Source organism: Triplophysa rosa, linkage group LG5 (assembly GCF_024868665.1).
Source record: "Triplophysa rosa linkage group LG5, Trosa_1v2, whole genome shotgun sequence".
NCBI lineage: Eukaryota > Metazoa > Chordata > Actinopteri > Cypriniformes > Nemacheilidae > Triplophysa > Triplophysa rosa.
In genome coordinates, this window is record NC_079894.1 from 2,979,066 (window position 1) to 2,999,752 (window position 20,687).

A 20,687-nucleotide genomic window follows, 5' to 3' on the forward strand; every position below is an offset into this window, starting at 1 on the left:
CGGGTGTCTAAACGTTCTCCCCCTGTGTGCAGTCTGTAGACGGGCGGACCATCCGTGTGGATGAGGCTGGAAAGGGCGGCGGTGGCCGATCGGGTGGAGGATCTTACAGAGGTGGCGGAGGAGGAAGAGGCGGCGGAGGAGGAGGAGGAGGTTACTTCAGAGGAGGTCGAGGGAGAGGAGGTTGGAGTGGTCTCTTCATTTCATGCGGTTTATTTCAACACCGGACTGCATTCACACGCTTGTCTTCTGCAGGTGGTGGCGGTTACGGGGGCGGTGACCGCGGTTACGGGGGCGGCGACCGCAGTTACGGAAGCGACCGGAGCTACGGCGGTGGCGGAGGATACAAGAGCGGAGGAGGAGGAGGGGGCGGCGGCTACAGCAGAGACCGGTGAGTGTAGTGTTTGTGTTCTGCTTGCGCAGAAAGTGAGTGACGAGCGATGAGTTCAGTTTGTTTTCTTTTGGCTCATCACGCATGTCACGTGATCGCCTGTCTGGAGTTGAATTGGCACACAAGAGTGTCTACATTTGACTGTTTGTCCAACATTGCATCTATTTGCATATTGTGTGTGTAAGTGTTTTTGTTTTGTTGCAGGAGTTCAAGTTATGGTGACCGGGGTGGATCATACAGAGACAGTTATGAATGATAGTTATGGTATGTATTCAAACTTCTCCATACGAGCATGTAGCCTTCCCCTCTGTACACCGTAGACCAGCGACACGGGTTTATCCAGAACTGCCAGATGAATATCAGTGTTTAAAGACGCCGCCCCTTTTCATGATGATTCAAGCTTAGTGCAGTTCTAGGAGTGGGCGGGGTTTCGGTTAGCGGGTCAAAGCGCTCATGTTTTAATATGAAAATCGGCCAGCTCCGAGTCTTTGATTCGCTGACGTGAAAGACCAGAAGCCATGGGTTGCACGGTCTCAGTTTGACCTCCGGCCTTTCTGACCTGTCCCTCATGCTTTTATTTCTAGTTTGGGTTTGATGTAGACGCTTAGCAGAGGTCATGACTGTGTAAACGTGTTGCGATGATTGCGTGTCCTCATGTGTCATCATTCCTCCTCAGCTGTACGCGAGTAAAACCCAAGACCCTGTCACGCCGCCGGCTGCGTGTTTCTAAAAGGCACCACCATCTGTTCTTGGATCTGTCTTGTGTTTCTCTTGTGTTCATGTGTTTGAGGGAAAGGCGACTCTCTCTATTGGCTGTGAATGAGTTTTAAACCTGATGATGCTTTTTTCCTCTCAGTCCCGTTTTTTTATTTTTTGTTCCGAGCTGAAATCTCCTGGAAGTTTTTTGTTTTTTAATAGTTTTAAAGGGATACACGTGTTACACTCAGTGGAGTCACTGTGATTTCTGTAGATTAAGGACTCCTTTTCATAGAAGCAAGGTCATGAATTCTCAAATGTCCAGTATCCAAAACGTGAATTCTTTTCAGACTGGTGACCGCTGCTGGAGCGTCTGGAGCACTGGTGCTGTTGGGTTTCTCGCCCGAGGTATCTCCTCTCTCTCTGCTCCACGGCTGCATTTCAATGTTCTAATGATGGACTCTTGACAAATATATTCCTCATTTGCTTCAAAACAAAAAGATTGTAAATCGTTCACTCTTGAAACTGGAGGAAAACTTGTGCTCCTGTCTTCTTTGTATCAAAATTTGACTTTCTTTTGTTTTATTTTGGCTTCATGGAGCCCTATTAAACTAAACCATTTGTTCAAATGCTCTGAATTCTGTGGTGCCTTTCAAAGAATCTGTAGATCATGGTGGAAACTATATTGAGTCTTAAGTAGGGCTGCAACAACTAGTCGGTGATTTTCGAAAATGAAAATAGTCGTCAACGAATTTCATTATCGATTAGTTGGTCTGTGACGTCACTTGCGAGCTGTGCAGTTCTCAATCAAGCGCGTGCGTCATCGTCCCTTTTACAATGATCGTATTAGACGCGTCTCAGTGTTTTGCATGCATACATCTCTTCAAGCTGCGCAGTTTAAAGGGGAGAGGTGTTTAAATGACTAAATTAAAGATCATGAATAAAACCAAATTTGCTAAATACCTTGATTTGAGAGTTTTAGTTCAGACGGTGGGAAGTTAACGAGAGTGTGCTTAAGTATTCTCTTTCTGGATACTTTTTACTATACTGTGTGTTAATTAACAGTTTGGACGAAGGCTAATGAGTTCCATTGTGTATACTTTTCCCATCTCTGATTTAGTTCTAAGCAAAAGATCTAATACAACTTGTCTGATTAATCGTACAACTAATCAAATAGCCAAATAATCGTAAGTTGCAGCCCTAGTCTAAAGTGCTTTTAGGTGTAATGGTCTCATTTCATCCCAAAATGTAAAAGTGCATAAAGAGAGAAGTTGAATTGTTGACCAAGGAGCAAAGACTGCTGTGGAAAGTAATCTGTGTTGCTCATTTTGTTGTAGAAGTAAAGCACATAAAAATGGAGGAGAAGTGCGTGCGTGCGTGTCCGATGTGCCCCCACACTCTCAAGCTTTGTTTTTAGAAAACGTTGGGTTCTTTTTACATAAGAACTGAAACTGCTGATTTATTTTCACAGTCGTCTTTGCTCATCTCTGCTAAGAGTGCTAATAATTCTGACCAAGACGTCTATAAAAGTCATGTTCATAATTCTAGAAGGACGCAGAATGAGAGCTGTCATGCACGACAGAAAGTCAATCTGAATCTAACCCAACACACTTGACCATCAGCATCGTTCAAACAGCCGCTGCTCAATAACACAGTCGAGAGATGAGAACGTAACGTAATGCCACTGTGGTTTTCCTGGGATCATGTGACGCGTGTCATCTGCTCAAGTGATGATTCCTGTTGCTTCTCTCTCTCTGGGCTCATGTTCATGTATGGAGAGACAATAGTCCTGTGTCCGTGAGGTAATCTTCATTTGTTCTCCTGTTCATTTCTTCAAACTGTTACTGAATTACACGTTTGCTCGCTGGCCTCAGATGATATTGTTGTACAGTCAAATCTGCACCTGCGCCCGAGTCTCCACCTGTTTAGATTCGCTGACGTGGGACGTCACAGAAACTTAAACTCCCAGTTGAGATTTGAAGTCCATGTGATGTGAATCACCTTCCAAATTAAGATCCTCCTCACCAGTCGCTCTCTGCCGTTTGCTATTCATGAGTGCAGTCGAGTTTTTCTGCTAAAATAATCTTACCGTAACTACTGCTGCTGTATTCTGTATTTACTGTGATTCATGACGTCGTATGTTTACTCATTTGAATCTTGTTCCTTTGATTCGTTTAGGTTAAGTTCTTATTGAAAGCTGCATCGAGAACGTCAAAGCTTCTTCGGTGATGTTCGGCCTCAAATGTCAAGTCTGAGGTTTGTGTTCCGCAGGTTTCTGTAGATGTTCTTCCAGTGTGTGAACTCTTGAAGACTTGATGTGTTTTTATCGGTTTCAGATCCTCAGAGATCTCCCACACAGACCGTGCTGATGGAGAAAAACCAACGAGGAGTCGATTCTCTTTCAGTAACGGTTGCCTTGTTGATAACACGATGTGGAACAAAACACGTTGTTTCGTAGAAGACCGTGGAGAACAAAATCAAATCCGTAGTCGTGCTACTCTTGTATTGGGATCTATTCACTTCACATTTAAATCTGTTGAACTAACCAGTCAACACAGGTGACTAAAGTGATGTGTTTTGGAAGAACAGTCGTCACATTCATAATATTGAATAAAACACAAGTTGACTTGTCTCGACTCGTTGTCTTCTGAGAATAAATTGTAATGTTTATGTGTGAAACAATAAAAGTGTTTCTAGCCGTCACAGTTGAACGAGACAGTCCGGCAGAGTAAACTTCGGCAGGTTCAGCTGGTATTTCTTCTGGGTGTCGTAGGGCAGAAAGTGTGAGTGCATGTCTTTGGTGTCATGAGAGCGACGGACTGATTCTGTCCTCACGTTCCCAACCTGCAGTCACAGACACTCTATTAGATTTCAATGATGTAAACTTGCACTGTTCGGTGAAACTAAACTGCAAAAAATATACACCTCATTATGCCCATCAATAGCACAGGTACATCTGTAATACGGCTGCTAAAGACCTGGAAAACATCTTAGAAAGAGCTGTTGTACGTCCATTCTAAATCCTACACATCTTCCAGAGGTCCATCTGACAGCAGACGTCTCCGAGATGAGCCAGATGTGCGTGTGCTATCGTGGAGTAGCCTACATTCTTTAGACTGACTAACATTTTGAGTTTAGTGTATGAATCTGAAAACATTACGCAACAGTACACTTCCTTCAGCAAACGATGTAGAAATAAATAAAAAACTGAGCCCTGTTGTAGCAATCTGAGCCAATAAATGTGTGACACTGAACTTCACCCTTTTAAAGCTCCATCGGCGAGTCATGAAAAACTACAGTGAATTCAAAGATCTTTAGCTTTCTTCGTGTGGTTTTGGCGTTTGTGAACATGTTTAGTGTGTGCACGTGTGGTAACCCGAGAGAATGTCAAGGCTGACGATGGGAACTTTGACGGCCCGCAGCGCGTGCAGACCGCTCACGAGTGTCTCGTGACATCCGGTTCTGTGTCTGAGCCCAGAGCAGCCAGATTATACGCGTCATTAACCAACTGAACCTTTAACAACTAAAACTACACATGAGATCATCCTCTTGTGTAGCCTGCTTTTCAGAAATATACTTTAAATGACAAAAGTATCTATTCTTGACTACAGTCAGAAAAGTATTTGGTCAATATGTGTTCCTTTTTGATCGAGATAGAGGCTGTTTAAAGTACAGTGATGTAATGTGAATACACTACTGGTGAAAAGTTTTAGAACACTTACTCGCTTCACATTTGAGAAAAACAGTCAACTCGTCAAAACTATAGAATAACACGAAGGGAACTATGAGGAGTATGTTGTGACAAAAAATAAAACAATCTTCAATGTCGTTGTGGTGGACGACAAATGTTCTTTTGTCATTTCTGTGGGTTCTGATGTTTTTTAAACAATATTCACAGAGCTCCCATCTATTCTGAGCTCTTATTGGCTGCTACACTCTCAAAGAGACTCAAAGTCACTACACTCTTAAAGAGAGGTTCTTCACAGCGATGCCATAGAAAAAACATTTTTCAGTCAAAGGTTCTTTAAAGAACCATCTCTCTCTTACGTCTTAGAATCTGAAGAAACAGAAAGGTTCTTCAGATGTTAAAGGTTCTTTATGGAACCAAAAGGTTCTTCTGTGGCATCAAAGAACCTTTTGAAGCACCTTTTTTAAGAGTGTATTTCAAGAACAATTTTTATTAAAACACATTTATATTAGTTAATAATAAGTTTGTACGATTCTATTTTTGTCTATGAAACTCATTTCAGACATTTACGCATACACCTTCAGATGAAAACGATGAGAAACATTTCATTCAAGTGTTCTAAAACTTTTGTAGTGTACTCCATTTGTATGATGACAAGTTCACTTAAAGAAAACATACGCGTATAAATAAATGAATACATATAGTACTAACACTAGCAGTTTGGTGTACTCTCTTAAACTAAAAATGTGCTGCATTCATTGAACTATGAGTAGGCCTATACAAGTTCAAGTGTAGTTGCAGTACCAATAAAAGCTAAAGTGGTTGTGTTCTAGTTTGACTGTACTAGGACATTGATAATAATACTCTTAGTCCATAACGTATCCTTAAAAACATACTTGAACCTCACTAAAGTATACTTAATAGAACCAAGTGGGTGATTTATTTGTAAGGGAAGTGACGTGACGTGACGTGACGCCACCTCTGTGGGCAGATCAGACAGAAAGGGAAGGTCCATCTTCTCACACTGGACTGTGAGGCTCTGACGTAAAGCGTCTCGTGAGCGTGCGGGGCAGAACACATAAATGCATTTTTTTAAGAAAGATATAACAATTAATAAAAGTTTATTTAGAATTTCAATTATTGGTAAATATAAATTAATACATTTAAATATTTCCTAAATATATAGAAAAGTATGTGTATGTTTTGTGTTTATAAATACAAAATGAATATGCACCGTACACAGATATATTTTATGTAAACAAACTTTTATTCTGGATGCGATTAATCGCTTGACAGCACTAGTCGCATCTGCTTAAAACATCAAATGGAGGTTTTGTTACACTCTCATCTTTACTTTGGACTGACATTTACAGCTGAAATGATCAAATCACGATTACCGTTATGGATCGTGGTCTTTTATGTACTTTGCTCAAGAACAGATTTCTCATTTTGATCTAAAAATGTTTGTAAATTGCAACTTTAACTTCCAGTCAAGTGCACATGCTGGACACCTGAGAAGTATATAGAAAGAGAAAAGAGCACACCAGAAGTGTGGATGTTTACTGCCTCACACTCTCGATTCATCTTCACCGATAGTGATGCTGACACTGACTCACAAAACCTAAAGAGCAGGAGCACTCTGTTCATTGGCCAGGCTGGAGTGGGCGGAGCCTGACTACTGACACTAAACTGCTAGTCTCTCACATCTCTAACACATACTACAGAAACATTCGAGAGTTCTCTCTGGTAATATCACTGTGAACAGACCGAAACGAGAACGTTTAAACATTACAACAAAATCAAAGTGTCATTTTTACAAGAAAGGTTCAAAGGTCGGACGTGCTGAAAATGAAGTGCTTCGTGTTTGTAAAGCTGTTCTAGTGATGGAGCAGGATTTGATTGCTTATACAGCTAATAACATAACGTGTGGATATATGGTAAATGCACTGTGCTCTTTTGCAGTAAATGTAAATGAAAAGCTACAGGATTAAACAAACGAGCAAACATCAACGTCCACAGTAAAGAACAACAGAATAAGAAAAGACACAAGAACGTCAAGTAAAGAAAAGATATTTATTATTGAACATTTACAACGTGAACAGTGTGTTCATCATGTCTCACATCACTCGGAACAGATGACGCTGAACACCGGCCGGGCATGCTGGGATAGCTGCTGTCTGTCTACACATACCAGAGGAAACCAAACTTCTTATGGAGCAACTGCTCCCGTGGTCGAAGGTTATAGAGCTCTTCTGTGAACGGCGTGACCCAGCGATCTGTGTGGAACATGTTCTCACCCACCTCCGCAAACACACACATGAGATTTCAGCACACAGACATATATTATATGAATATATACAGTATATATATATATATATTACAACACAGTGTTTACAGAACCTTCCAGTCAGGAACGTCCTTCATGATGACAGCTTCCTCCTCCAGGTTCTCACGCAACATCCGCAACGTACTGGAGAAGAACCACAGACACAAATGTGAAAGCGTACCTCATACACATCTGAAGGCGAGTTAGCGGTCATATGCCACGAGACGTAGAAAAGGCTTTTGTTCATCAGTGTTGATCTGTGCGTGACTTCACCTGCGGTCCAGCTCGGCCTGAAGCAGCGGGAGCATAGCGATGCGAGTCTCTAAATCCTCGATGTGCAGACGTCTGTCACAGAAGGCAGAAATCAGTCACAGATTCACACATGACATCATCTGGACGTCTTCAACACTCTCACCTTCTCTCTCTGTTCCATTTAAAAAGCCTCCAGTATCCAAACACCATGATGCCCATTCCGATGCCAAACATACTGTAACCTGAACACAACACAATACACACAACTGCTGTGAACACACACACACACACACACACACACGCCTTTCCAAAACTGTTGGTATGCTTGTGTTTGTGTTATGGTTTCACCGTTTACGTGTCTGCTAAATGTCCTAATAAAGTGTGTTGTCACAAGAGGTCCACACGGGTTCATTTCATGTTCATTAGTGTAAAAATGATACAGAGTTGTGACTGTGCAGACAACGCGATAAACTACAGTAAGAACATCTGCTTGACTTTAACATTAAACTGACAGACGAAGATAAACACTTCTACTTATAGTGTTTGTTTTGTGTACAAGGACAACAAATAAACCCGTTAGCTCGTGTGCTGACACGACGTCAGAAGATTCGAACAGAATCTATATATAAGTTATATATATTAAAGAAAGTCCACAGATTCTTTCAAACACATTTAAAGGTTTACTTGATGTTTATTGTGACTGGTGGTGATCGCAGACCGAACGGCGTTTCGGTTGTGCGATACTGAGACGATAAAGAATCCACACGATTTGTCACTCGGTTTGTTTTATGAAGAAAGACATTATAACGGCACGTACCGGAAAGACCCCGGCGCGGTAGATTTCTGCGGTAATCGATGCGCTCGTATCCTCCCGGTGGAGGCATGTCCTGCTTCACCTTGGACGCCGCCATCTTCCCCACTGACAGACAGAGCGACAGCGGCTCTCGGTGACTCTTCTTCGGCTATGATCGACTCTTTTTTGTGGCGAGTGAGTGGAGAGCGGCGTGGCACTCTAGCGCCCCCTGCGCTGCACACAACTGTCTAGTCTAGTAGTAAAGTATATAAAAGGGATGTCATATTCTATTGTGATCAAAAAGATGTTCACGGGAGTCACATTTTCATGCTCAATCTATTAATACTATCAGGTAAATTTTATATACGCAAATGCAAATGGTCAGAAAGGATGCCCAATAGCTCCCATTTCAAGGCTGATACTAAAGTATATTTTGAAACCATACGAGAACTTTCAAGCCGGAAAGCAATGAGAACTTTGGACACGCTCAAGGACTCAATTCCTCCATTGTTATTCTTGTTATTATTGTCATTTTTGTTTATTCGTGTGTGTTTTTTCTTTTTCCCTTCTAATATGTGAATGTATTGTTTATACAAGTTTATAATGGACATGTTAATGTTAAATAAATTAAAATTTAAAATGAAAAAGTAGTAAAGTGTATACATAGGCTGCGTCCAAATACCCCACTTGCGGTCTTGGCCAGTTAAGAGCGCGTGCACGCGACAGGAAGTAAGAGTGTTCTTGGTGTTACGAGTCAGATCCATGGGCGTGGCTTGTTGGTTTTGACTAATTCCTTGGTGTTTCAAGTCTTACGAAACCTTTACCCTAACCCACACCCTAACCCTAACCTTATTCTAACCATCTAAACTACATTCGATTGTTAAAATCGCCTAAAAAACACTGCTGCGCACTGTTGCGTGATGACGTCAGACTCGAAACACCAAGGATTTAGTGACAGCCCTGTCCCAATGTCTTAAAAACGCACAAGTGCAGTGCCCTTAACGCGCACTAAACCCTCACTATCTTGAATACCGCTTCCGAGCGGTATCCCATCATGCATCACTTTTCTCGGGTCTCGCGAGATGTTGCGGAAAGGTTTCCAGTGTAACTTATACTACTACTTTTTAAGGTTAGGCTACATCTTTATTTATTCTATGTTTGGCTAACACGTGCTTTTCTTTTGTTTTTTGGGTACAGCTGCTTTGATACAACACAAATAAAGCGCTATAAAAATAAATCCGACTTGACTATAATTAGATATTACATATAATTTCGTAGTAAAAGGTAAAGTGTTGCACATTTTATTGGTGAAAACTAAAGAGTTATGTATTTTGTACAACTGAATTTTTACCACATAATAAGAAACACTACATTAAGTACATGTTTGGCACTTGCTAAGTGTGTCCCATCGGGTTAGAAACACTACATGCTCACTTGGGATCTTCACGCCCACTAGAACACTTGGGCCAAAAACAGGAAATACGTCATGAAAGTAGTCACGTGGTCAAGTGCAAAGACGTAGTTGGACGCAGCCATAAATGGTTACGCATTTGTTTTATAATTGTCCTGTTTTTACGTCATTTATGTTTCATAAGTTCTGCAGAGGCGACACCTGGAGCGATATTTATGTGTATTTACACAGACTGTTCAATGCGGCATATAAATGCATTTACACAACATTTATAAATGCGTAATATTTGACTCACTAATGTGTATGTAAATCTGTTGACTCATTCTTCAGGTTTAGAGGCTGTTCTACAGTATACCGCAAAACAAGCATGAAAAAGCAAATGAAAAACCTTTTGTTTTGATTTAGAAAATCTGAGAAAGCTGGACAGTTTGTGTTGCTGAATAAATCATTTTACTAAATAACACCGACCTGTATTTTTTTAATAACGATTGTTATAAGAACATAAAAACGCAATACTGTCATTGACGTGTACAGTATTTACACATAACTTACACACAATTCAAAATATATGTCCACGGCCAGTTAGAAATGAAGAGTTTGGTTCCAAAATGCTAACTAACACAACAAAAACATGAGAACATCATAATAAAAAAAACCTAGCGATTGCTATTGTATATCGTCCCCCAAAAACAAACAAGGACTTTATACATGAGTTTGCTGATTTCTTAGTTGTTATTGCCTCTCAATTTGACAGACTTCTGATTGTTGGTGACTTTAATATTCATGTGCTGTGATACAAATTCGCTTGCTAAAGAGTAAGTCTTATTGATTCATTTGACTTGGCACAAATGGTTACAGGGCCTACACACTCACTCGGCCATACTCTTGACCTTGTTTTGCTACACGGTATCACTATTCATGATTTTGAAATTGGGGATTGAAGTTTTTCAGACCATAACCCTGTGATGTTCTCCTGCTCTATCTTTGATCATGCTGTTACAACCAAAAAACCTACTTTGTGTCGCGCATGTTTAGTTCTACCTTTAGTGCGGATTTTGCTTCCCTTTTCCATGAGACATGTAAGCTTGTTCCTCTCCACTGTCCATCAAATAATTTAGATGTTGAACAGCAACTTAATCGATTTAATTCCACTTGCACTAAAATTTTAGATTCTATTGCTCCACTTCGGCGTAAACAACCTCAATTTAAGGCAGATCCATGGTTAAATACTGAAACACTCAAAGACGAGTATGTCGGCGTGCAGAGCGTAAATGGAAAAATAATAAGTTACGTGTCATTGGAGATATTACGCACCTCATTAACTAATTATCAAAGAGCTGCAGGAGGCGAAATCAAAGTATTTCTCTGACATCATAGCTAGAAATTGTCAAAGACCCCAGATTTTGTTTTCTAAAATTAACTCCGTTATAAACCCCTCTACTGATCTGCATTTTGATGATCCAGAGACTATTTGTGAATGCTTTTTAAGGTATTTTACAAACATGATACACGACATTAGACAGCATATTGCCCCTATAAATTATGACCCCTCTTCATTCCAAGTCTGTACGTCACTTTTTATGCCTTTGAAACCATCTCGATAGACTCCCTTCATGAATTGTTTATGAAGTTGAATCTAACCACGTCTGCCACGACGTTATTCCAGCCTTACTCAGGTTTTTGATGCTGTTGGGCCCTCTATCTTAGCAATAATAAATAACTGTGGGGCAGTTGTGGCCTAATGGTTAGAGAGTTGGACTCGTGACCAGAAGGTTGCTGGTTGGATTCCCAGGGCCAGCGGGTAACGACTGAGGTGCTCTTGAGCAAGGCACCTTACCCCTACTTGCTCCCCGGGCGCTGCAGTGATAGCTGCCCGCTTCTCCGGGTGTACGTGTGTTCACCACTTGCTGTGCGTGTGTTCACTACTCTCTGGATGGGTTAAATTCAGAGGTCATATTTTGGGTATGGGTCACCATATCTGACTAATAGGTCACTTTCACTTCACTTTCACTTAAACCGCTGTTGAAAAAATCCAACCTTGAAATGACTGTTCTCTCAAATTTTAGGCCAATTTCTACTCTACCTTTTATTTCTAAAATCCTTGAGAAGGTTGTCTCTGTTCAATTACTGAATGTTTCAGAGTTAAACGATATTTTTGAAGCTTTTCAGTCAGGTTTTAGGAAACGGCACAGTACAGAATCTGCTCTTGTAAGAGTGTCCGAATCGGTTGATTCTGGGAACTCTGTAATACTTCTTTTGCTGGATTTGAGTGCCGTGTTTGATACAATCGATCACGACACTCTTATTTCTCCTCTTGAATGCTGTGTGGGTATAAAGAGTCTTGCACTGAATTGGTTCAAATCTTATTTGAACAACAGAACCTTCTCTGTTAATATAAATGGATGTTCATCTTCAAAAGCACGTCTGATTTATGGGGTTCCCCCAGGATCTATTCTTGTCCCCATTTCATTTTCCTTATACTTGCTCCCTTTGGGCTCAATTTTGAGACAACATGGAGTACTTTGTCACTTCTATGCAGACGACACACAAATATATGTGCCCATAAAGCAAAATGACAATGCAGGGCTCTCTGTTTTAACTGCTTGTTTGTCAGATATTAAAGCTTGGATGTCCAAAAACGTTCTGCACCTAAATGAGAGTAAGACTGAGGCAATAGTGTTTGGATTGTTAGCCTCATCTGGCAACCTAAATCAAGTGCTGGGAAGCTTAGCTATTTATGTTAAACCATCTGTTAGAAACCTGGGTTTTATCTTTGACTCGGACCTGCTACTTGATAAGCAGGTAAATGCAGTTGTTAAATCGTGTTTCTTTCATTTAAGACTTCTGGCTAAAGTTAAAAGTTTCTTAACCCTTTCTGAACTTGAGAGAGTAATTCATGCATTTATATTTTCTCGCCTGGACTATTGTAATTCAATCTATGCAGGTATTGGTCACTCCTATATAAATCACTCCAAAATGCAGCTGCATGATTTCTCACTGGAACACGTAAATTTGAGCACATTACACCCGTCCTACTCTCTCTGAATTGGTTGCCAGTTCATCTTAGAATAGAGTTTAAGATTTTGTTTTTAAGGCCTTAAATGGTCTGGCTCCTTTTTACCTATCTGAACTTGTGACTGTTCACATAACGGCTAGATGTTTAAGGTCATCAAATCAGAGACTGTTAAAGGTCCCCAGATCAAGGCTAAAAAGAAAGGGTGACCGGGCTTTTGCTATAGTCGGCCCCAAACTCTGGAATGGCCTCCCTTTATCCATTAGGTTGGTTACTGCAGAATATCTGTTTAAAATAAAACTTAAGACCCACCTTTTAGAAAAAGCCTAAAGCATGTGAGTCATCCGGAGTGTGCTGTATTTGTATACGTTTTATCTCTTGTTATATGTCATTCTGTTTTGTTTTTACTATTTATATTTGACAAACTTTTGTAAAGCACAATGGTTCAACGACCGTTGTTGTATTGTGCTATATAAATAAAGAAACTAAACTAAACATGATTTTTGAAATGTTTTAAAAACGGAGTTCTCATTTTGGAACCAAACTCTTCAAATGTTTATCATTGGTTAAATGGTGAAATGTATTAAAGCCTCTGCAATATTCAAATACAACAAAAACTGCTGGAATTCAGATTATAAACTGAACGCCACTGAAGATAATTTTCATACACATAAATATAAAAGCATGAACAACAAGAAAACCAGGCGCTTCCAACAGACTCAACAAGTTTTTATTGTGGGACCTGTGAACAAAATTAAATCTAACATCACTTTACATATGACTGCAGAGAGATGTCTCATGTTTAGATCCAATAGCTCATCAAATAATAATCATTATAATAATAAACTGTTTTGTATGAAACTTCTAGCCTAATAATATTGTCTGTAAACATTTACAACTTTAACAGATCTGACTGGACTGAGACAAACCATGACCAGAGAAAACAAATACATCAAACATTCAGGGGTTAATATCCCCAATGAAGCATTTAATGAAATAAAACTGGATGTTTGGACAACATTTACAAAAGTCAATAAACATAATAATTGTGTTTGGGTCCAATGTGATTCCAGCAGCCGACTCTGGAGTGAGACAAACTTTCCTTCAATGTCATAACAGAACAAAATCACACAGATGCTCAAATTATACCAATCAGATATAAAACTAACCAAAACACAAAGCCCACAAGCAAACTGAATCTGTGTTTTATTAGCATTCAACAGTTTTTCTTAATGAAAAGGTCACATTTGAAGAACAGAAGCACTAGAGCGCGTGCAGAGCTGCGCAGGTCATAACATCTGCAGCATTGAGAATAAAAACCACTCCTGATCGCTTGTTTACCGCCACATCATTCACACGAGCATCAGTGCCGGTCTAAAGTGTTCTGATCTCTGTCAGCTTTATTCATGGGATCACGTTTTCATTTCCATTCAATCAAACCTGAAATGAGCCACGCTGCTCTCACACGATAGAATGATGCGTAGAAAAACGTTGAGCAGAATGAAAGTCTTTATTATACTTGACGTTTGGAAAGCTCAGCTGAAACTCGGGAGCAGTTCTAGATTCAACACAGAGCGCAGCGGATGTGACTTTCACTTCCAGACGTTTGCCGTCTGCGAGACGGAGCGTGACGGGATCATGTCTAAGAGATATTCTCTCTGACGCTCCGCTGATGACGAAGAACTCTTCTGAACGGACAAACTGGTGTTGACATAGGCCATCGTCACACCTGTGACACACACAACATGAGAGAACATGGCAGACTCATGCGTGAAACCGGAACTTCGGTCACGTGATTTCACGTGTAAACAATAACACGGCTTCTCATTACTCAATTCAATTCAGTTTCATGTATATAGCGCTTTCACAATGTGCATTTTTCCAAAGCAGCTTTACAGGAGCAAATAAGAGAAACTGAAAAACACAGCACAGCTCATGGTGTTTATAGAACAAGCAAGATTATTCTAGTAAATAATATCGAATAAATCCAGTCTCAGATGAATAAATAATATCTAATAAATCCAGTCTCAGATGAATAAATAATATCTAATAAATGCAGTCTCCCGGTGGTTTATTTAGCATATTTTGCATTAAGTGAATGCTTGGCTGAAAGATGTGTCTTTAATCTAGATTTAAATTGGGAGAGTGTGTCTGACCCTGGAATAGTATCGGGGAGGCTATTCCAGAGTTTAGGTGCTACGTATGAGAAAGCTCCGCCCCCTTTGGTGGATTGAGTTATTCTAGGTGTTGAGTTTTGAGATCTTAGAGAGCGTGATGGGTTGTACACTGCGTTCCAAATTATTATGCAAATTGGATTTAAGTGTCGTAAACATTTAATTTTATATTGTTCAATTAAATTTATGGATGGTATTGTGTCTCAGTGCTCTTTGGATCACTGAAATCAATCTCAGACACCTGTGATAAGTAGTTTGCCAGGTGAGCCCAATTAAAGGAAAACTACTTAAGAAGGACGTTCCACATTATTAAGCAGGCCACAGGTTTCAAGCAATATGGGAAAGAAAAAGGATCTGTCTGCTGCCGAAAAGCGTCAAATAGTGCAATGTCTTGGACAAGGTATGAAAACATTAGATATTTCACGAAAACTTAAGCGAGATCATCGTACTGTGAAGAGATTTGTGGCTGATTCAGAGCACAGAAGGGTTCGTGCAGATAAAGGCAGAATGAGGAAGGTTTCTTCCAGACAAATTCATCGGATTAAGAGAGCAGCTGCAAAAATGCCATTGCAAAGCAGCAAACAGGTATTTGAAGCTGCTGGTGCCTCGGGAGTCCCGAAAACCTCAAGGTGTAGGATCCTCCAGATGCTTGCAGTTGTGCATAAACCTACTATTCGGCCACCCCTAACCAATGCTCACAAGCAGAAACGGTTGCAGTGGGCCCACACATACATGAAGACTAATTTTCAAACAGTCTTGTTTACTGATGAGTGCCGTGCAACCCTGGATGGTCCAGATGGATGGAGTAGTGGATGGTTGGTGGATGGCCACCATGTCCCAACAAGGCTGCGACGTCAGCAAGGAGGTGGCGGAGTCATGTTTTGGGCTGGAATCATGGGGAGACAGCTGGTGGGCCCCTTTAGGGTCCCTGAAGGTGTGAAAATGAACTCTGCAAGGTATGTAGAGTTTCTGACTGAGCACTTTCTTCCATGGTACAAAAAGAAGAACCATGCCTTCCGTAGCAAAATCATCTTCATGCATGACAATGCACCATCTCATGCTGCAAAGAATACCTCTGTGTCATTGGCTGCTATGGGCATAAAAGGAGAGAAACTCATGGTGTGGCCACCATCCTCCCCTGACCTCAACCCTATTGAGAACCTTTGGAGCATCCTCAAGCGAAAGATCTATGATGGTGGGAGGCAGTTAGCATCAAAACAGCAGCTCTGGGAGGCTATTCTGACATCCTGCAAAGAAATTCAATCAGAAACTATCCAAAAACTCACAAGTTCAATGGATGCAAGAATTGTGAAGGTGATATCAAAGAAGGGGTCCTATGTTAACATGTAACTTGCCCTGTTAGGATGTTTTTGATTGAAATAGCTTTTGATTTCAGTAAATATGACCTCCTAATGCTGCAAATTCAACAAATGACCATTTTCAGTTTTTTACAACCTATGAAATGTTTTCAAACTCTGTTGTGCATAATAATTTGGAACAGTGCATTTTGAGTTTTTCATTTTTTAAATAAATACTGTTGTCAGTGGGAGGTTTGTTCAATAAAATTCCAAATGTACCCTAACTGTTGATTACTTGAAAATTATACTGACTGTCATTTGCATCGACAAATTAGGAAAACCAGAGAAAGATATCATTTGCATAATAATTTGGAACGCAGTGTAGTGTGGTAGAAGCTCTGTTATGTAGGTAGGGGCTCAACCGTTTAAGGCTTTATAAGTGATTAAAAGAACTTTAAAGTCAATACGATACTTAATGGGTAACCAGTGAAGGGATGATAACATTGGGGTTATGTGATGGTATTTTCTGGACCTGGTCAGAACTCTGGCAGCTGCATTCTGAACTAACTGTAGTTTGTTTATTGATGCTGCAGGACAACCACTAAGCAGTGCATTACAGTAGTCCAGTCTTGAGGTCACAAATGCATGAATAAGATCCTCTGCGTCAGCCACACATAAAATATTTCGCAATTTGGCAACATTTCAAAGGTGGAAGAAGGCTGTTTTTGTGACATTTGAGATGTGATTTTTAAATGACAGGTTGCTGTCTCATATAACGCCGAGGTCTTTAACTGTATTTGTTGGAGTAACAGTGCAGCCTTCAATTTGCAGGTTATAATCCGAAATATTCTGCTCACGTGTCTTTGGTCCGATGAGTAATATTTCTGTTTTACTAGAATTTAATTTAATTTAACTCAACTCAACTCAACTTTATTTATATAGCGCTTTTTACAATTGTCATTGTTACAAAGCAGCTGTACATGAGACATATTGACTATAAGCAAAACAATTAAAGTTGTACCTGTAAACACAAGAAAAAGGTGAAAACACAGAAACAGACATACCCACATACAAAACACTCCACACACACAATATGCACACGTACTAACACACACAGACATAGACACACACACACACACAGTGAAAGCACACATTTAAGATAAAGGAGAGAGAAGCACAGGTCAAATATTTAACAGACTATAAATACCTATATGCAATATTAATTAAGTAAAACTTTAAAATTCAAATTTAAAAGAAGGAAATTACAAGTCATCCAATGTTTTATATCTTCGATGCACTCTGCCAATTTGGATAGCTGGAATCATCTGGTCTTGATGAGATATACAGCTGAGTATCATCTGCATAACAGTGGAAGCTAATTCCATGTTTTCTAATAATGTTTCCAAGGGGCAGCATGTATATGGAGAATAGCAAGGGTCCTAAAACCGATCCCTGAGGTAATCCATAATTTACTAGCGTTAGATTTGATGATTCCCCATTTAAATGGACAAATTGATGTCTGTCTGATAAGTAAGATCTGAACCATTGTAGTGCCTGTCCCTGAATACCGGTATAACTGTGTAAGCGATCTAGAAGTATTTTATGGTCTACAGTATCGAACGCAGCACTAAGGTCGAGCAGGACTAGGAGTGAGATGTTACCTTTATCTGATGCTATAAGCAGGTCGTTTGTCATTTTAACGAGCGCAGTTTCAGTACTATGATGCGGTCTAAAGACTGACTGAAATTTTTCGTGTATGTCATTATTTTGTAAGAAAGAGCACAACTGAGTGGACACTACTTTTTCTAGTATTTTAGACAAGAAAGGGAGATTTGAAATCGGTCTATAGTTTCCTAGTTCATTGGGGTCTAAGTTTGGTTTCTTGATAAGAGGCTTAATGACGGCCAGTTTAAAGGGTCCTGGGACATGGCCTAGATTAATTGACGAGTTGATAATGTTATAAATGGGCTCAATTGCAACGGGTAATAACTTTTTTATTAATTTAGTTGGTATGGGGTCTAATAAGCAAGTTGTAGGTTTAGATGTTGCAATAAGTTTAATTAAATCTTCCTGTTTTATAGGTGAAAAACACTGTAGCCTTTCTTTTGGGGCGATGGTTGGTACTAATTTATAGGACAGACTTGGAGGTTGAGTTTTTACTATTTTGTCTCGTATGTTTTCGATTTTCTCTGTAAAAAATTTCATGAATTCATTGCTACCAAGGTGCGGCGGAATACCCAGGTCAGGTGAAGTCTGTTTATTTGTTAGTTTAGCAACTGTACTAAATAAAAACCTTAGATTGTTTTATCTAAACTTGATTACTCTAGTTTAGATTGACTGTGGAACATTAGAGAAGAAAACTGTCGACCTGTACTGGTTCATACTGATCTAATAGTGTTTTCTGTCCTCACTTCAAATAAACATCATTTCATTTGTTTAATAATCAATGACACAATGTAGGTGGATCAGATCCTCGTGCCGCATGCTTACCTGGCCTGCTGACCAGCGCTGCGGCTGCCACTGCGTTCTGCAGCTGAGAGGATGGAGAGAAGGAGTGAGGAATTCTGCGTATCGCTGCCACGCCGCGAGAGATCTGCACCGGACTCTGACAACAAAACACACATCAACATCATCTCAGTTCACTTCTAACACGGATGACAGACACTCGTCACGCATGTCGTGATGTACATGCGTACATCAGTGTAGGGTTGGCCGGTCTAAACTGTAAACCAGAGGTCACCTAACTTTTTAATCCGGGACCCTACTAGACGGGTATAATCAAGACCCACCAAACATTCATTCTTTTTTTGTCGACTAGTTTTTATTGTTACAGGTAATGGCAATATGATTTCAAACTGTATCCTTTATAAAAAATATCCAAAATGGTAAACAACACAAGGACAGCTCCTGAAAGACTTGAGTTACTGCCGTTTGGTGATTTTACACATCAGAAAAAATACACATACAGTCACCTGTTTGATGGTGGCAGGGTGACGTGTGATTGGCTCACTGGATCTGGCGTGTGAGTGTTGTTTGATGGGATCAACCTTCATCCTGTGAGCTGAGGATGATGATGAAGATGATGAAGAAGAAAGGGTGGTCTGCTGTAGAATCTCTTGCTCCTGTTGAAGAGCTTTAACAAACGCCGCCTTCAGACGATTGGTGTGCTCTGCCTTCACAGCCTTCCTCTGATTGGAGGACATGCACTGCTCACACAAGGTAGCTCCGCCCTTGTCTTTGCGCCAGCGACGGGTGAAGTCAGTTTGACACTGACAACAGCAGTAGGGCTCATGAGCGGAGACCACCAGCCCGGCGTACACACCCTGTTTACCTGACGAACACACACACACGATTTTGACAAGATGCATTCAGTTGTCCAGGTAACCAAACGCACGCACGCACACACACACACACACACGCACGCACGCACGCACGCACGCACGCACACACACACTCTCACACACACACACACACGCACGCACACACCAACACACATGGTGGGTTTCCATGTTTTATGGGGACATTCCATAGACGCAACGGTTTTTATACTGTACAAACCCCTAACCCACCCCCTAAACTGTTTTCCAGTATAATCCAGTGGTGAGCTGTACCTCGGCCCAGGGAATCCAGAATGTTGTGCACCACCTCCTCCAGTCCCAGCAGATAAATGAACTCATTATTGGCGGCTGAAGGCAGAAAGTTGAACTGAGCGGCCGGTGGTTTGGGCGAAGGAATCTCCAGCAGAGTTTTCTCCAGCTGTTTGCGAAGAGCCAGTTTGGCTGCCGCCTGTCGACTGGCCGGAGAGTCGCTCACATTCGCTGGCTTGAGGTTTGCAGCCGAGGACTGTGGGAACATGAAACAAGGTCACATTCTGATATCTGATGAAGATGTTTACATCACGGGAGTATGTGTCACCTGACTGATGCTGAGCAGCAGACCGCCGTTCGGAGCGTTTGTCACTCGTATGAGGCCCGGCTGAATGAGCTTATGACTCTGGACGTTAGGAGCCAGCAGCAGTGCAGGTGTTGAACTGGACATCTGTTGTGTTGTGGCCTGTGGAGGAACACCATCATCATCATCACAGTGTGTGTGTGTGTGTGTGTGCGCGCGAGTGTGCGCTCACATGAGCTCCTCTGACCAGCGGAGGCATCATCATCTGAGATCCGGCTTTAGACATCTGACCGCCACGCACCAGCGGAGGAAGAGTCGCTGAAGACCGGCCAGATATCACCTGATGAACCACATTCATCATCAGCATCATTCTTACATACATGATCATACATGAGCTCTTCATGTTTATTATTTACTGACAGCTTTCAAGACTGTAGCTAAGAGTGTGTGTGTGTGATGTTATGATGAGAGTGTTGTGTGTGCGACAGGTGATCTTGTGTTGCATGCGTGTGAACTACTTGTGTGTGTGTGAGAGAGAGAGTGTGTGTGCGTATTTTTGTGTGTGTGTGTGGGTGTGTGTGCGCGCGTGCGTGTGTGTGTGTTCATGTTTGTATATCCCGGTGGGGACCTAAACCTGAATACACACCAACACATGGGGACTCGTGTCACTGTGGGGACCAAAATTGAGGTCCACAAGGGCAAAAAAGCTAATAAATTGTACAGAACAATATTTTTTACAAATCTAAAAATGCAAAAA

The 20,687-nt window shown here is 40.9% G+C and overlaps 3 protein-coding genes across 5 annotated transcripts in view; 1 reads left to right on the forward strand and 2 right to left on the reverse strand.

Annotated features, from left to right (window-relative positions):
- Window positions 1-3,720, forward strand: part of cirbpa (cold inducible RNA binding protein a) — a 4,807-nt gene extending 1,087 nt beyond the window's left edge. Inside the window, exons 4-8 of one of the 3 annotated variants that reach the window (XR_008963016.1) lie at window positions 33-180; window positions 253-388; window positions 593-652; window positions 3,263-3,340; window positions 3,421-3,720. Coding sequence is in view for 2 of the 3 variants with exons in the window: in XM_057334564.1 (XP_057190547.1) it covers window positions 33-180; window positions 253-388; window positions 593-644 (336 nt within the window). In the remaining variant the exon portion in view is untranslated. Of the gene's footprint in view, window positions 1-32; window positions 181-252; window positions 389-592; window positions 653-1,064; window positions 1,714-3,262; window positions 3,341-3,420 lie in introns of those variants that run through there. The other 2 variants (XM_057334564.1, XM_057334562.1) reach the window with 2 other exon arrangements.
- A 3,111-nt stretch (window positions 3,721-6,831) lies between these two features.
- On the reverse strand, window positions 6,832-8,326 carry ndufa13 (NADH:ubiquinone oxidoreductase subunit A13). The gene is made up of 5 exons (XM_057334365.1): window positions 8,168-8,326; window positions 7,514-7,592; window positions 7,372-7,443; window positions 7,173-7,242; window positions 6,832-7,073 (listed from the first exon to the last, which is right to left on the reverse strand). Exons 1-5 carry the CDS (start codon window positions 8,259-8,261, stop codon window positions 6,954-6,956), a joined length of 435 nt encoding a protein of 144 aa, XP_057190348.1. The 5' UTR covers window positions 8,262-8,326; the 3' UTR covers window positions 6,832-6,953.
- Window positions 8,327-13,281: 4,955 nt separating this feature from the next.
- On the reverse strand, window positions 13,282-20,315 carry LOC130554543 (transcriptional repressor p66-alpha-like). The gene is made up of 6 exons (XM_057334270.1): window positions 20,163-20,315; window positions 19,955-20,092; window positions 19,651-19,882; window positions 19,012-19,370; window positions 18,530-18,644; window positions 13,282-14,296 (listed from the first exon to the last, which is right to left on the reverse strand). Exons 1-6 carry the CDS (start codon window positions 20,310-20,312, stop codon window positions 14,160-14,162), a joined length of 1,131 nt encoding a protein of 376 aa, XP_057190253.1. The 5' UTR covers window positions 20,313-20,315; the 3' UTR covers window positions 13,282-14,159.
- Window positions 20,316-20,687: the final 372 nt, after the last annotated feature.

What these genes read in the sequence shown, in the direction of transcription:
- ndufa13 (XM_057334365.1), bottom strand. Translation starts at nt 8,261, where the DNA reads ATGGCGGCGTCCAAGGTGAAGCAGGACATGCCTCCACCGGGAGGATAC. An exon ending in ACCGCGCCGGGGTCTTTCCG is followed by an intron (nt 7,593 to 8,167) that starts GTACGTGCCGTT and finishes TGTTGTGTTCAG; the next exon opens with GTTACAGTATGTTTGGCATC. An exon ending in AGGACGTTCCTGACTGGAAG is followed by an intron (nt 7,074 to 7,172) that starts GTTCTGTAAACA and finishes GTGTTTGCGGAG; the next exon opens with GTGGGTGAGAACATGTTCCA.
- LOC130554543 (XM_057334270.1), bottom strand. Translation starts at nt 20,312, where the DNA reads ATGTATGTAAGAATGATGCTGATGATGAATGTGGTTCATCAGGTGATA. An exon ending in CGCTGGTCAGAGGAGCTCAT is followed by an intron (nt 20,093 to 20,162) that starts GTGAGCGCACAC and finishes GTTCCTCCACAG; the next exon opens with GCCACAACACAACAGATGTC. An exon ending in TGCTGCTCAGCATCAGTCAG is followed by an intron (nt 19,883 to 19,954) that starts GTGACACATACT and finishes ATGTTCCCACAG; the next exon opens with TCCTCGGCTGCAAACCTCAA.